This window comes from Acomys minous (assembly GCF_964271855.1).
Source record: "Acomys minous genome assembly, chromosome: 14".
Classification (NCBI taxonomy): domain Eukaryota; kingdom Metazoa; phylum Chordata; class Mammalia; order Rodentia; family Muridae; genus Acomys; species Acomys minous.
This window is the reverse complement of record NC_140496.1, coordinates 21,589,103-21,605,451: the sequence shown is the minus strand read 5'-3', so window position 1 is coordinate 21,605,451 and position 16,349 is coordinate 21,589,103. Positions and strand designations below refer to the sequence as shown.

Genomic DNA, 16,349 nt, shown 5'->3' with positions numbered 1-16,349 from the left:
GACCTGAGTTCAATCCCCAGAACCCGTTTAAAGGTGGAAACAGAACCAACTCTTCAAAGTTGTCCTCTAACCTGACATGTGTGCAACGGGTCCATACATACATGTAATAATAATAAATAAGATAAAAAGTTTCTGTTGTTTGCTTTTAACATAAAATTGAGGAAGCGTTTATATTTGGGTAAAGAATGCATTTGTGTTGGGGGTTCCGGAAGTAATGGGGCTAATAATTGATATAGGCTCGCTACCTCAAGCTCTTTGAAGTTACTAGGGCTCCAAACTCTGGGGCTTTCTCTATAAGCCTCCGTCCATTTGTTTAGCTGCAAAAGGAAGTAACTGTTGTCTCAAACGTCATCGTGTACTGCGGTCCTTTGAGACCAAGATACCAGTTTCAAAGCCCTAGTGCTCCCAGCGGACTCGAGTGGGAGGTGGAGAAAGTGGAAGTGGGCAGACCCTGCTGTAGTTGCTGTGAAAGACACGCCCTGCCTCCATCACATCTTTGAACACTGCGCCTCTGGCAGCACGAATGGGGAGCCCGTGTGTGTGTGTGTGTGTGTGTGTGTGTGTGTGTGTGTGTGTGTGTGTGTGTGTGTGTGTGTGTGTGTGTGTGTGTGTGTGTGTGTGTGTGTGTGTGTGTGTGTGTGTGTGTGTGTGTGTGTGTGTGTGTGTGTGTGTGTGTGTGTGTGTGTGTGTGTGTGTGTGTGTGTGTGTGTGTGTGTGTTTCAGATGCGTCTCCACTTTTTTTCCGTTGTAGCTGCCAGCAGTGGAATATTTGTCTTCCCGTGCTACAGAGGCTGAGGTGGAGTGATTGGCGGTTTTGTTTTATTATTTTCCACCGCAGCCACGGGGTATCTTTCAGGAGTAGTTTGAGAGAAGCAGAGAGGACTCAGGAGGGTACCAGGGAGGAACAGCAGGGGTTTCGCGGGTGCCTTCTGCGGACTGGCCTCGGCCCCACCTGCGGGGAGGCGGGACTTATGACGTTAGACCAATCAGCAACCACCTGAGCGCACCTGGCCTCCTCCCGCGGGCTCCAGCGAGTCCGAGTGCTCAAAACTGCACCGGGAGCTTAGCAGAGTGCAGTCATACCGTCGCGGCAGCTTGTTCACTTTCCTCTAGTCATGGGGCTCCTCAATGGGCCTCTCGCCTCCCTGCTCCTCTTGCTCCAGGTACTACAGTTTTTTGCCATGGTCCTAATCGGGATTGCTCCCTAGAGGGCGGGCGGGGTCCTCAGGCTGCGGGCGTCGGAGGGAATCTTAAGGCTGTGCTCCTTGGAGCCAAGGTTTTCCCGGAGGCCCACCGAGGACTCCCAAGGATGGGTGTGCGGAATCGGGCACGCCTGTGACTCAGCCTCCCTCTTAACCCTTCTCCCCTCAGACGCAGGTTTGCTGGCTACCGAGCGTGGCCTCCGAGCCCTACCAAGCGGGCATCGGGGAGGCTAAAGTGACCTTGGAACTGGAAGGAACTGATCTGCAGCCCAGCAAAGCGCTGGGGAAAGGTAAGACCCTCCCAGAGCCAGCCTGGATGGAACCACCGTGCGGAAGACCACACGTGGTCCACTTTACTGTGGAGCTTCGGAGGGTTGTCGATACCAGAGCTGGGGACTTCTGGAGCCACTATACATCCTGAGGAAGTGCTGAAAGTGCCTCTAGGGCTGGGAAGGACTTGAGAAGGCAGCGCAACGCGCGCCTACTAACGTCCAGCTTCTGCTTGCCCCGCAGCTGCTGCTTGTCTTGAGCTCTTAGTGCCTCGAGGCTTAGCCCCTCACCCAGCCCCGACGTGGAAAACTCTCCAGCCCGGCCACAGCCGAGGAATGCGCAATGCACATTCCTCCCGCAACCCCCGCGCAGGTGTGGGGATGAACCGTGCCCCGAGCAGCCCCCTTCACCCCTTTCGGGCCCCCTTTGTGAACCGTGCTTTGTGTCTCCGACAGACCGGGTCTGTTTCTCTTCTCTAGGCTGCCCTCCCCGCCCCCCTTCTTCCCGGGCAGCTGGAATGTACTCTTAACCCTGCCCTTCCCGGAGGGCCTGCGCCCCTGCTGCTTGCCTGCTAATGGCCTGGCACACCTGGGCGGAGGCCATCACGCACGGGGGACCCTAGGTACCTCAACTCCAAGCATCTTGGTACTAGGATGTTAGATCACTTGAGTCGGAATTGGGGGCCCGGGAGAGGGGGGCATCTGTGCCCCAAGCCTGCGAGTGAATGAACGATCAAAGCTCATTTTGATCTTTCTGTTGGGATTTTCTCCACTCAAGTTCAAACACTTGAAAGTGGAGGGTCATTTTGGTGCTGAGAACCAGTGTATCATGAGACCCGGGCATCTGCCAGCTGGGGAGGGGTGGGGCCTTGACTAGAGAGGACAATGAGGTTTTTCTCTGTAGATTAAGCCCAAGTAAAGCTCCAGAGAACTTTTGCGCGCATTTTGGGGGAAGGGGACTGGTAGTTTAAACGACCTCCAAAACATTTGCCACCTAGCATTTTCTAGTTGCTTCTATCAACTATTTCTGACCCTAGGTGCACATGTCCACAGCTCAAATATGGGGGTGTCAAAGCTGAGGCAGAATGGCCTTTCTTTGTTTCTCCAAAAGAAAAGTGAAGCCCTTGAGTCTGTAGAAAGCCTTAAGGGGGAAAAACTTTTCTCAAATAACTCTGCAGATTGACAAAACAATTAACACCCAGGCTAGGCTAGGTTCTGTAAAGGCTTGGCTGGAGGGAGCCGGAGCCCAGGCATTAAGAGGCCATGCCTCATAAACTTTAAATTCTTGCACATGGGTTTATTACTGGCTGGCTAACAAACTGCAACTGAGCCAACCTGTAAAAATGTTAACGTGGGCAGGGCCCCAAATCCAATTCCGGCTCCCTGAGGAAGCTCTGTGGCTAACCAGATCTCTGCCAAATCCACCTCCCCATCCCCACCCCCACCCCCACCCCCACCCCTACCCCCACCCCCACCCCTACCCCCACCCCCATTGTTGTCCCATTCTCTGCTGTATTCTGGGAGCAGGTATGGCTTTTTGCTGTGAGTGTCTTATCTTTCTTACTGAAGCAACAAATATCAGATTAGCTGTCACTTCACTTGGCTTGAGGTTGGTGTGGGGAAGTGCTGATCTGGGTTTTGATTTCATGGTTGAGTTGGCCAGCGCTTCCTGGTGATGTCACTTATCCCCGCGCCCCCCCCCCCACCCCCCAAGAAAATTCTGCCTTCTTGGATGTCTGGTTTATGGTTGTGAAAGTGGTAGCTTTGTGCCAAGAATGCACCTGGTTTTAAAAAAAAAAAAGAGTGGGTTAATGTACTTGACACACCTTGATTTTTTTTTTCCCTGCAAACACTGCTGATTCTTGGGGGCAGGCTTCCCTGGAAATGGGATGTCACTTTGGTCTTAAATAAAAGCAAATTTCTGGGTCCAGTTGGTGCTAGTAAATTGAGACTCTCCATGCTGATAGTTCCGGCTATGCCAGAGGCTGAGACAGGATCCCTGGGCCCCAGGAATTCAGGGCCAACATAGAGGTTTTGTTTGTGCGTGCGTGCGTGCGTGCGTGCGTGCGTGCGTGCGTGCGTGCATGTACTACATGTGTGCCCACAGAGGCCAGAAGATGGCGCCAGTTCTCTGGAACTGAAGGTACAGAGGTTGTAAGCCACCTGATATAAGTGGTGGGAACTGAACCCAAGTCTTTGACAAGAGCAATTGGTGCACCTAACCACAGAGCCATCTCTCCAGCCCAGGAGTCCATCCCTTTTTTTTTTTTTTTTGAGTCTATCTCTTAAAAATAATAAATACAGCTGTGGGTATAGGTCAGTGACAGAACGAGGCCTTGAGTTTGATACTTAGCATTGTAAAACTAAATTTTAGATTTTTAAAAATTTTTATGTATACAATGTTCTGCCTGCATGTACACCTGCAGTCCAGAAGAGGGCATCAGATCACATTATAGATGGTTGTGAGCCACCATGTGGTTTCTGGGAATTGAACTCAGGACTTCTGGAAGAACCGTCAGTGCTCTTAACCACTGAGCCATCTCTCCAGCCCCAAATTTTAGATTTTTAAATAAATGAAACTCCCCTAAAAATGGCCCCCCAAAAAAGTGCAATATATTTCCTCAACTGCTACTAATTGTCCTCTTCACTACCCTCATCCTAGCTCCTCATTTTTAAAACATCAATGTCCCTTTATCTGACGAGGTGGAAAGGATTATCCTGCGGGCACATGCAAACCCTCCAGCTTTGCCCAAACAAACAACACTTCCCACATTACAATCCTCTCTCCTTGCCCCTGGGTTATGAATATTACAAGCGGCTGTGAAGTTGAGCTCAAAGAAATGATCCGGGATAATTAATGCTTTGTTTGTGTGTGTGCCTTCCTCTTCAAAGCCCTTCTACAACTCTGAGCTTGCTCTACCCTCCTAACAGTCCCTTGAAGCAGGAAAGGTGAATATTAAACACTTTGAGGTTTTAATCTTGGAGTTGGAACTTAAGAAACCCTGCCCGAAGTTTTAAAGATGGAGAATCAGAGACTCGGCTTTCTGGTTTCCATTTGCTCAACAGCTCCCTGTTGAGGCTCCCTGACAGAACTTTTACTTCCTGGTACCCGCCCAAGGCCTAGTAAACCCATTGGAAGAAATCAAGACTCCCTTGTGAAGGTCAGCCCGTATTTTACCTCACCCCCTCCGTTAAAGATACGGTCTCAGCCGGGTGGTGGTTGTGCACGCCTTTAATCCCAGCACTTGGGAGGCAAAGGCAGGTGGATCTCTGTGAGTTCGAGGCCAGCCTGGTCTACAAAGGGAGTCTCGGACAGCCAGGGATGTTACACAAAGAAACCCTGTCTCGAAGGGGGGAAAAAAAACCCATATGGTCTCATTATGTGGCCCTGGCTAGCCCTGTAACTATGTAGGTTAGGCTGGCCTTGGACTCACAAGAGATCTGCTGCCTCTGCCTATGCCTCCCATACCCAGCTGGTCAACTCATTTCACAGAAGAAACTCCATTGGCTACGATTTTACCACAGCTAGGAGTTGAGCAGAATTTTTGACTCCCATGTTGTGTGGACGAAAGAATCAGAGTGCTGAGTCTTGAATCTCACAGCCAGCAGTCACAGGCCTTACTCCCACGGGCACTTAGTCTTTGTTTGTTTGAGACAGGGTCTCACTGTATAGCCCTGGATGGCCTAAAATTCACTGTTTAGACCAGACTGGCCTCAAACTCACAGAGATCTGCCTGTCTCTGCCTCCTGAGTGCTGGGATTATAGGTGTGTGCCACCATGCCCAGCTTGTTTTATATTTATGTGTGTGTGTGTACATACATATACATACACACACATATATACATATATACATACATATATATACACATACAATATTTATTTATTTATACATACAGTATTTTGCCTACATGTAAAGATGTGCAGCACTACCACCTGGCCAGATGTTTTTATTGTAGGATTTTCCAAACACATTTCTCCACAAGAAGATAGTCTCTAAGGGTCCTAGTATTAGGAGCTTTACTAGTGAAGTCAGTTTGGAAGGACAGAGAGCAGACTTGGTCCCCTATTCTTGGTCCTTCAAGTGTGATCTGAGAGCAGAGTTGAAGAAATGAGAGGTAGGAATTTGTGAGGTGTGAGTGCAGTGATCAGAAGTGACAGACCACGGCCACTTCACCCATCCTTGATGAGTAATTGGCTTTGTGACATTGGTCAAAGACACTCAAGGATTTAACTGTGACCCAACAACCCCCTCAGCTGCTCAGCCAACTCTGAGGAAGCCGTTGGGCAAAATTAAAAGCTAGTCATAGGAAGCTTTGGAGTTCACTAGTGAGCTTGACTGAGCCTGACTTGGTTTCAAAGTGGCTGCGTTTAGCTTAGCTTTTGGTATAAAACCACCCTTTAGTTTGGAGTTGCTTCATTCTTTCAGAAAATGTGTAATTGCTACCTGTGTGTCTCAGGGTCTGTTTAAGAACTGTGTCTAAAGCAGTGAACCAAACAGAGCCCCTGCCTTTGAAAGCTTACAGACTGGTGTGAACTATATTTTAATGCTATGGCCACTTCCCACAGCAGGTGCTAGTACCTTCTCCTTAGATGTAAAATGGACTCGCTGGGCAGTCAGCAGTAAGTCCAGGATGTAAATCCTGGTTGGCTGCCTCCATAGCCCCCAAGGGATTCTGTAGTGCCCCATAAATCTGCCTCAGAGGAATGAAAGGTAGGGAGCTGGGCTTTGGAGCCCAGCCAGCTGCTTTCCTCACTCAACAGAGGGGAGGGCTGGTTGCTGAAGACTCTGCCCTGTTATCAACCATCCACAGTGTCAGGGGAGCTGGTCTCAAACCTCTAGTCACCTCCTCTCATAGCACTCCGTTCCTAGGTTACTCACAGGTGTTCTCACCTCCATACTGCATGAGGAAAGTATCTCGTATTGGGCAGTGAGTGACTAGGGCCAGAAGCTACAATTTTTAAAGAATGTTTGGTGAGCCGGGTGCATGCCTTTAATCCCAGCACTCGGGAGGCAGAGGCTGTCGGATCGCTGTGAGTTCAAGTCCAGCCTGGTCTACAAAGAGGCCAGGACAGCCAAGGCAACACAGAGAGACCCTGTCTTGAAAAAAAAAAAAAAAAAGAATGTTTGGAGGACGGTGAGATAGAAATGGGAGAAAACCTCTCCTGCCAAGATCAGTGAAGCTTCTGTTCAGACACTTGATGTTGAAGAATAATATATGTTGAGGGCAGGCAAGATGGCAGCCCGTTAAGGCCCTTGTCACCTAGGTCAGTGACCTGGCTCACATGTGCATCCTAGTACTGTGTGGGATTGGTTCAGGCTGACAGCAGTTCTCTGCACTACAGTAGCTGACCTCATCTGGGTGCTCTTCCCACCTAGACTGGTTCCTCATCTGGCCTACTGGTGAGGAGACGGCAGGTTTTTAAGGATGTGTTTGGTTTTTCCTTGGAAGAAACTCACTTCCTGTTGTTTGCTGCTAAGCTAAAGGTTGCTCCTTTTCCCCCAAAGTAGGAAGGAAGACTGTCTTTAGTCACTGTTCTGCTGCTGCTGTAAAGAGACACCATGAACAAGGCAGCTTCTAAAAGAAAGCATTTAAGCCGGGCAGTGGTGGTGCACAGCTTTAATCCCAGCACTCAGGAGGCAGAGGCAGGCGGATTGCTGTGAGTTAGAGGCCAGCCTGGTCTACAAAGTGAGTCCAGGACAGCCAAGGCTATACAGATAAACCCTGTATTGAAAAGAAAGAAAGAAAGCCTTTAATTAGAGTCTTGCTTGCAGTCCCAGAGGGTTAGTTGGTGACCACTGTGGCAGGGAGTGTGAGGGCCGGCAGCGGCTGGCATGGTGCTGGAACAGTAGTTGAAAGTTTACACAAACAGGAGGCAGAGAGAGAGAGACTGGACCTGGTGTGGGCTTTTGAAACCTCAAAGCCCATCCCCAACGACACCACTTCAGCAAGGCCACACCCTCTAAACCTTCCTAAACAGTTCCACCAACTGGGATCCAGAAATTCAAATGCGATCCTGTGGGAGCCGCTCCCATTCAAACCACCACAAAGCCTGACAGCGGCCACGTGGCTTTCTAGGCAGGGATTTTTATCCTGACCAGTTCAAGGGGAAGGCAGCAGCTTTCTCATTTTGCCCATGGTCAGATCACACACAACAGAAGCAGTTAAGTGTCTGAGATCTAAAACCAAGTTGAAATGGTGATTTAGCCCACAAATGCCTGGGCGTGTAATTGGTGCGAGGTATTCAGAGGTAAGCAAGGCCCGTAGATTCTTGTGAGCTCCCAGTTAGAAAAGCACAGGTCACTCACCAGGCAAGTATAATGGCTAACCCTCAGTTCAACACCTACCACACCCTACACCCCACCCCACTTGAGAGAGGCTCTCACAGTGTGGTCGAGGCTAGCCTCCGAGACATGCTTCTCTTTTCTCAGCCTCCTGAGTGTTGGGATTACAGACGCGTTCCAGGTACCGCTTCAGATGCTGGGGATACATTAGTGAACAAATGAACAAGAAGACCCCGAAGCCAGTGGGGTGCAGTGGCACACACCTGTACTACTAGCGCTCAAAGAGGCAGAGGCAGAGGCAGGTGGATCTCTGAGTTCTAGGCCAGCCTGGTCTACACAAAGCAAGTTCAGGACAGCCAAGAGAGACTCCTGTCTTGGTGGAGGGGGGGAGTTGAGCCACTTTGAAGGCCACTTTGAAAAGTAGAGAGACAGGCAAGATAAGTATTGGGGTGGGGTAGGACTTGAGGTTGAGATTAGAAAGGAATACTGTAGAGTCACTAGGAAGGGACCCATAGGAAGTGATGTCTTAGCTCGAGGTTAGGAAGGAACTAGGCTGGAGTGTTGGGCGTGAGAGATGGCAGGGGATGTTCCTGCAGGTGAATGGCATAGGTTCCAGAACTTTAACTACATTTTTTTCTTTTAGTATTTATTTATTTTTCTTTTTATGTACGTACATTGGTGTTCTGCCCACATGTCTGTCGTGTGAGGGTGTTAGGTCCCCAGGAGTGGGAATCACAGACAGTTGTGGGCTGCCGTGTGGGTGCTGGGAATGGAACCCGGGTCCTTTGGAAGAGCAGCCAGTGCTCTTAACCACTGAGCCATCTCTCCAAACCTCTGAATACTTCTCATGTGACTGGACCATAGAGTGTAAGGCAGGGAGAAGAAGCGAGAGGTGTTTCGGACTGTCTGAACCCTCGGCAAAGGCAGCGCGGATGTTAGGGAAAGGCTGGCGAGATGCTTAGGCACTGTCAGCCCCTCACTGAACTCTTCCTCTGAGGCAAGATGCTGAAACACCCCACCTCCTCGGCACCCGCTTCTCTGCTCCCAGCCCCGCCCCCTCCACCTTGCTTTCCTCGGACCAGAAGACATTTCTTGCGTTTATCCCACATTTCGTTGATTAGGGCAGAGGAACCGGCAAGAAAAGGTTCAAAACCCATCAGCCTAAATGCCGCATCTTTTATTTTTATTACGTTTTGTTTACTTATTGGGTGTTCATGTGTGTGCATGGGCAACTGAGTGAAGGTCAGAGGGCAACTTGGGAGGGTTTGTTCTTGTCTAAGAGTTAGTGTGGGATCCAGGGATCGAACTTGGTGTGTCAGGCTTGGTGGCGTGTACCTCTGTCCACTGATTCACAAAGCTCTGAGTGCCCCTTCTCAAGGGCTTCCTGCATTCCAGAATCACACTTTGTATCCGATGTAATAGCCCCTTTAATCCTCCTTTTAAAAAAAGCCCGGTGGAGCTGGTGGAATCAGCTCCATTTAGCTGGACTGGAAGCCTACATTAGTTATTTTGTAGCTTGGCCAACACCGTCTACTAGAAAGTTGTGGAATCAGGCTTTGAACCCCGCTAAGTATATATTACTGCCAGTATGGGCATCCAAGTGGTTGTGGGAAAGCGATTGCAAAGTCCTCTGGCCTCAGAGAAGCTAGGGAAAGATTGGAAATAGTTAACTTCTGACTCAGGATCCTTGAATTCCTGTTCCCTCCCAGGCAGGGCTTCTGTTAATCACCGGGCACTGGAGTGGTGGGTCCTTTAGGATGGGGGGTGGGGTGCAGATACCACGCTTGAGAGGGCTCAGGCGGACATTCTTAGCAGATGCCGCCACTGGCCACTGGCAGTTTGTCCCACCCTTGGCCTTGTATAGTACAGCTTGAAGGACCCCAGCCCCCACTTTTCTCCTCCACTAACGAATTCCAAACCTTCAAACTGATCCTGGGGCACCAACGTCAGTGGTCTAAACTACTCAGAAATACCTTCCTTATCCTAGGAAAGCAAGCCCAGTGAACTGCTTTCCCTCCCTCCTGCCCCCCCCCCCCCAGGCAGGGTTTCTCTGTGTGTAACAGCCCTGGCTATCCTGGACTCGCTTTGTAGACCAGGCTGGCCTCGAACTCAGAGATCCTCCACCTGCCTTTGCCTCCCTGCGTGCTGGCATTAAAGGCGTGTGCCCACCACACCCAACTGTACGACCAGTTCTTTAAACTCGCGGCTTTTGCTTTGTCACTGACTGGCTGTCAGTCCAAGAAGAAGGCTCAGAGCTGCACAGCCAGTTAGTGAGGGAACCAGATTCAATGAGGAGAGATGGTTGTGGCCTCTTGCCCTCAGGGGCTTGAGTGGAGAGCTATAGACTCAGGAGGTGTAATCACACGTTTTCTCATCCGGCCTGTGCTTAAGGACCAGGCATTGTGGCACATGAAGGTGGAGGCAGGAGAACAGAGGGGGCCTGGAAGGTAGGCATGATGCTGCATGTCTGTAATTGTAGTACTCGAGTTTGAGGCAGGAAGATTGTGGGACAGAGCCGCCTGCTCTACATAGCAAGACTTTGTCTTGATAAATACATAAATAGACTGTCTGAGAGAACTGGAGGTCTAAGTAGCTCAGTGGTAGTCTTTGATCCCCTAGAATTTCGTGTTTAAGGGTGCATGTACGTGTTTCTAAAAAGATTCTCTGATTTTATTTATTTATTTATTTATTTATTTTGGTTTTTTGGTTTTTCAAGACGGTTTCTTTCTGGGCAGTGGTGACAAACGCTGTTAATTGCAGTACTTGGGAGGCAGAGACACAGGCAGACAGGCAGATCTCTGCAAGTTCGAGGCCAGTCTGGTCTACAGGATAGGCAGGGATAAAACAGAGAAACCCTGTCTTGAAAAACAAAAAACAAAAACAACAGCAAAAAGGCAGGGTTTCTGATGTAGCCCTGGCTGTTCTGGGCTCACTTTGTTTGGCAAGATCCTGTTTCCCACATCCCAGATTCCTTTAGACTCTTGTTAAACTAGTCACAAGGGGGCTGGAGAGACGGCTTAGAGTTTAAGAGCACTGTCTTCTCTTCCAAAGGTTCTGAGTTCGATTCCCAGCAACCACATGGTGGCTCACAACCATCTATAATGTGGTATGATGTCCTCTTCTGGCCTGAAGGTGTAAGCAGAGCATTGTATACATAATAATAAATACATCTTTTTTTAAAAAAACTAGTTAGAAGGGACAGATGTGTGGTTTACACTTGTGCACTTAAGGGAAAGGAGGACTTTTGGTCTTGATGCTCACCCCAAACTGTTACCTGAGGCAAGTTCCTCTGAGGAGATAAGACTGCTTAGACCATTAGAGGGGCAGTTGGGAGGGTCTGCTAAGGGTTCCGTGCCCTTCGGCCTATCCTGGGCATCCTGCTTTTCAGCCTGGCTGCTAGCTGAGCTACTCTCACAGGGCAAGCCCTATCTTGTACCTTCAGGCATGGGGGAAATAGCTGCTCAGGGATGCTCACAGACAAGCCAGGACAGGACACCAGGCCCACACCCTTCCCTCTCCCTGTGGAGTCCCTTAGGCCAGTTTCCCAATGGACTCCCCAACTCTTTTTTATTTTCCCTCTTGTCTTTTATGTTCTTTATCCCATTCCAGAACTTTCTTGCATTCCACAACTTGGACTTAACCGTACTCCCACTGTTTCATCCCTGCCTTTGGCCTCTGAGCCAACAATTTGCAAGTTTGGCTGATAATCAAAATTCTCTGGGGAGTCTTATGTTTTAATCATGCAGCCCCCCCCCCATATATGTTATTTTATACTGTTTATATAGAGCTGAGCGATTGAGGTTTTTTTTTTTAAGAGTTATTTTACTTATAATTATATGTATGTTTTTGTGTCTCTATGTGGGTATGTGCATGAAACTGTAGGTGCCCACAGAGGCCAGAGCATTTAGGTCCTGTGGAGCTGGAGTGATGGGCAGTTTGAATCACCTGATGTAGGTGCTGGAAACCAAATCAGATCTTTCAGAAGAGCAGTGTGTGCTCTTAACTGCTACCATCTCTCCAACCCCCGAAATTTTTAATTAAGCCATGTGCATACGCTCCCTATAGATGCAAACATTTTTACAGTAAAACACTCCACACTTTCTATATGACAGGCGTAGCTCTAAGCACTTGATGCGAACTAGCTCAATAAAGTCTCAAACATTGTTTGAGGGAGGTAACACCGCCCAGTTTTAAACAGGCAGTGGAACTAAAGTCAGTTAAGTGGACCCCCCACCCCACGCACACACCCCGTCATGCTAATCTCAGCAGACACTAAGTTTGGGCTTAACAGCCTTGACTCCCTGTCAGTAGCAGCAAATCATAAAGACAGGGTAATTCTCTTCCCAGATTCTACGCACTTTGGGCAAGCACCATTAGTGGTGTAATGTATTCTTTTTTTTTTTTTTTTTTTTTAATTTTAATCTATGTACAGTGGTGTGAGGGTGTCAGATCTTGGAGTTACAGACAGTTGTGAGCTGCCATGTGGGTGCTGGGAATTGAACCCAGCAGTGAGTGCTCTTAACCACTGCGCCATCTCTCCAGCCCCAATATATTCTTATCTTGTAGACCTTTCTACTTTTTAAAAAACATTTCTTTATTTCTGGGGTCAGGTTTTCAAAATCTTTTTGCAGTGTGGGCACCAGGGATTGAACTTGGGTCCTGAGTCATGGCAGCAGGCGCATTCACTGGCTTATCTCAATGGCCCTGTTACAGATCTTTTTCTGTATACAGGAACATGAGCACACATAGAGGAATTTTGAACAACCGGACTATGTCATGCGTACACGTTACTGTACAGCTTGCTTTGATAGCTGAGAGATGCAGGCATCTTTCCAGACTACGAAATGCATGTCTGTCTTGATGGTAACCAGTCTGGAGTCTTCCAGTGGTGGACGGGACATGATTTATTTGAGCCAGCCCTCTGGATTTTATCTTTTACAGATGTGGTGGTAGGAGGGAGTTAGCACAAAAAGTGTTTGGATTTCGGAAATCTATCAGGAGTCGCCTTATTAGGAAAGACAGCGGCCAAAAGATGACGCAGTGAGCTGTGTGTGCGTCTTAACCTCGTCCAGACTAACTGAACTTTTTATGGCCAGGCTCTGCTGCGAGCCCCAGATAAGGCGTCCACACTATTTAAAAATCATTAGTTTTCACAATAAACTTTTTTTTTAATGACTCAATAATATGAATGTTTCAAAAGCACCCAAAATCTCCAAAAATCAAGACAGTTTAAAGTTGTATGCCAAATGTGTGCGTGCCGGCATCGTTTCCTGGGGCAGCTCAGAGCTTGACTGTGTGGGTCAAACAAAGCAAGAAAGAAAATGTATTCTTCTTCCCCCTCAATTTTTTTCTCCAGACTTCTGCTAGCAGGTCTTTGGCTCAGTAAAAGCTAGTTTGCGTTCTTAAAGCAAACCCTCACTTCTGGTCTTGTTTTTCCCTTGGAAGAGATTTTTACATTCTTTCATAATCCCAGATAGCGCTGCGGTAGACAGTCTCGTTGCAGAGCACAGTTGTACTGATGTAAAGGGTGCATCCAGAAAGCCTCAGATAATCCCTAACACCCACCATTTGAGATGCGTGTTTCCGTATGATAACATGTGAAGTACACGCATGGCTCAGGGCATGTAGAGTTTTACAGCCCCACTGTCTACAGCTTAGCAGTGACTTTAATACAAGACATTTCGGGTTTGTGGGGTTTGGGGTTTTTGTTTTTTTGTTTTCTTCTAATATTTAATTTTCTGCCCGGTGTGGTGGCGCATGCCTTTAATCCCAGCACTCGGTAGGCAGAGGCAGAATCCCTGTGCAGGGAAAGCAGCAACAGCAGTCTGAGGCCTTGGGTAGGTGTGGGAATCAGGCTTTTGTGCAAGATCAGGTCTGGGGTGAATCGTGCAGAAATGAATTAGCCATCCTGCCTCATTCCTCCAAGGTCTTACATCCTGCAGGAGCTCACTGTCTTTCTTGATAGAGCTACAACCTGGAGCATACGCCTTCCACCCCATCTCCAGCATCACTGCCATGCAGATCCCTCAGAGGTCCAGAAGCCAGCATCAGGGTACACCCTCAGCACCTCGTGCTGGAACATCCAGCCTGCCCGCTGTGGAAGCTCTGGAAAAGAAGCACCTGGAGCCTGGAGAGATGGCTCAGTGGTTTAGAGCACTGCCTGTTCTTAACAAAGGACCCGGGTTCAATTCCCAGCACCCACAATTGTCTGTAACTCCAAGATCTGATACCCTTACACCAATGCACATAGATTAAAATTAAATTGAAGGAGGAGGAGGAGGAGGAGGAGGAGGAGGAGGAGGAGGAGGAGGAGAAACAGCAGCAGCAGCAGCGGTGGCAGCGGAACCCCTAAGTGTCCTGGAGATTAACTTCATAGTGGGGTATATTCCCAGCATGCTTTTCTGCCCTGCAACTTCTCCTCATTAGTCTGCTCAATTCCAGTGTTGTTCATCTTTTTTTTTTTTTTTTCTCGAGACAAGGTCTCTCTGTGTAGCCCTGGCTGTCCTGGACTCACTCTGTAGACCAGGCTGGCCTCAAACTCACAGCGATCCGCCTGCCTCTGCCTCCCGAGTGCTGGGATTAAAGGCGTGCACTGCCGCCGCCGCCGCCGCCGCCGCCGCCGCCGCCGCCGCCGCCGCCGCCGCCGCCGCCGCCGCCGCCGCCGCCGCCGCCGCCGCCGCCGCCGCCGCCGCCGCCGCCGCCGCCGCCGCCGCCGCCGCCGCCGCCGCCGCCGCCGCCGCCGCCGCCGCCGCCGCCGCCGCCGCCGCCGCCGCCGCCGCCGCCGCCGCCGCCGCCGCCGCCGCCGCCGCCGCCGCCGCCGCCGCCGCCGCCGCCGCCGCCGCCGCCGCCGCCGCCGCCGCCGCCGCCGCCGCCGCCGCCGCCGCCGCCGCCGCCGCCGCCGCCGCCGCCGCCGCCGCCGCCGCCGCCGCCGCCGCCGCCGCCGCCGCCGCCGCCGCCGCCGCCGCCGCCGCCGCCGCCGCCGCCGCCGCCGCCGCCGCCGCCGCCGCCGCCGCCGCCGCCGCCGCCGCCGCCGCCGCCGCCGCCGCCGCCGCCGCCGCCGCCGCCGCCGCCGCCGCCGCCGCCGCCGCCGCCGCCGCCGCCGCCGCCGCCGCCGCCGCCGCCGCCGCCGCCGCCGCCGCCGCCGCCGCCGCCGCCGCCGCCGCCGCCGCCGCCGCCGCCGCCGCCGCCGCCGCCGCCGCCGCCGCCGCCGCCGCCGCCGCCGCCGCCGCCGCCGCCGCCGCCGCCGCCGCCGCCGCCGCCGCCGCCGCCGCCGCCGCCGCCGCCGCCGCCGCCGCCGCCGCCGCCGCCGCCGCCGCCGCCGCCGCCGCCGCCGCCGCCGCCGCCGCCGCCGCCGCCGCCGCCGCCGCCGCCGCCGCCGCCGCCGCCGCCGCCGCCGCCGCCGCCGCCGCCGCCGCCGCCGCCGCCGCCGCCGCCGCCGCCGCCGCCGCCGCCGCCGCCGCCGCCGCCGCCGCCGCCGCCGCCGCCGCCGCCGCCGCCGCCGCCGCCGCCGCCGCCGCCGCCGCCGCCGCCGCCGCCGCCGCCGCCGCCGCCGCCGCCGCCGCCGCCGCCGCCGCCGCCGCCGCCGCCGCCGCCGCCGCCGCCGCCGCCGCCGCCGCCGCCGCCGCCCGGCTTCTCCTCCTCCCTCCCCACCCCCCACACTTGGTTTTTTGAGACAGGGTTTCTCTGTGTAGCCCTGACTGTCCTGGAACTCACTCTCTAGAGCAGACTGGCGTGGAACTCAGAGGTCCACCTGCCTCTGCCTCCCGAGTGCACACCACACCCCAGCCTTTGTTCATTTTTTTTCACTGCTGTCTTTTTTTTATTCTCTTGCCTCAGCCTTTGGTGTTGGTGTGTATATAAGCGTGTGTCACCACAACCGGCCATCACAGTGTTCCTTTCTTTGGAAGATACCTGATGGTTAGGGTTCAAAAGCCAGGGGGCCTACTTAGTCCTAGGGCGTGGCTCTATCCCTCCTTATTTGTGCAGTGTGAAACTATTAATATTGTATAATTGTTGGATGGACGGGTACTATAAATGGCTCTTTGTGACCTTTCCTCTGCTTTGTAGAGCACTGTTTTCCCTGGGGGGGGGGGCTTCTTTTATAGTATTTGAGGCTGTCATTTAGACATTAGAGTGCCTGTAATACAGCCTAATTAAGCATTCCATTGAAAGGTTATTGAATCCTTCATTTTTCTCCTGTTTAGACAACAGACTTAAGGATCCTCCAAGGTCTGATTTTGTTGTTGTTGTTGTTGTTGTTGTTTTGAGAGGGCGGGGTTGCCACATCTGGGATGTGGCATCATACCTGGGTCAAAGAACAGATTTATGGATTTGTAACTGATAGGCGCCTGCCAGTTTCCGTTCTCACTCATCCCAGCAGCGCAGATAGCAGCTCCTGACTCCCCACTATCATCTGCAGCGCTTGGCCTTTAATTAGTGTGTGTGTGTGTGTGTGTGTGTGTGTGTGTGTGTTTTGCGAGACAGGGTTTTTCTGTGTAGCCTTGGCTGTCCTGGATTCGCTTTGTAGACCAGGCTGGCCTCGATCCACCTGCCTCCGCTGGGATTTAAAGCCTGCGCCACCACAGCCGCCTAGG

The 16,349-nt window shown here is 52.0% G+C and overlaps 1 protein-coding gene across 1 annotated transcript in view; it reads left to right on the top strand.

The window, feature by feature from the left end:
- The first annotated feature begins 536 nt into the window (after positions 1–536).
- Positions 537–16,349, top strand: part of CDH3 (cadherin 3) — a 56,601-nt gene continuing 40,788 nt past the window's right edge. Inside the window, exons 1-2 of the mRNA XM_084757339.1 lie at positions 537–1,163; positions 1,372–1,492. Of these exons, the coding sequence (XP_084613465.1) occupies positions 1,116–1,163; positions 1,372–1,492 (169 nt within the window). The 5' untranslated portion in view covers positions 537–1,115. The remainder of the gene's footprint in view (positions 1,164–1,371; positions 1,493–16,349) is intronic.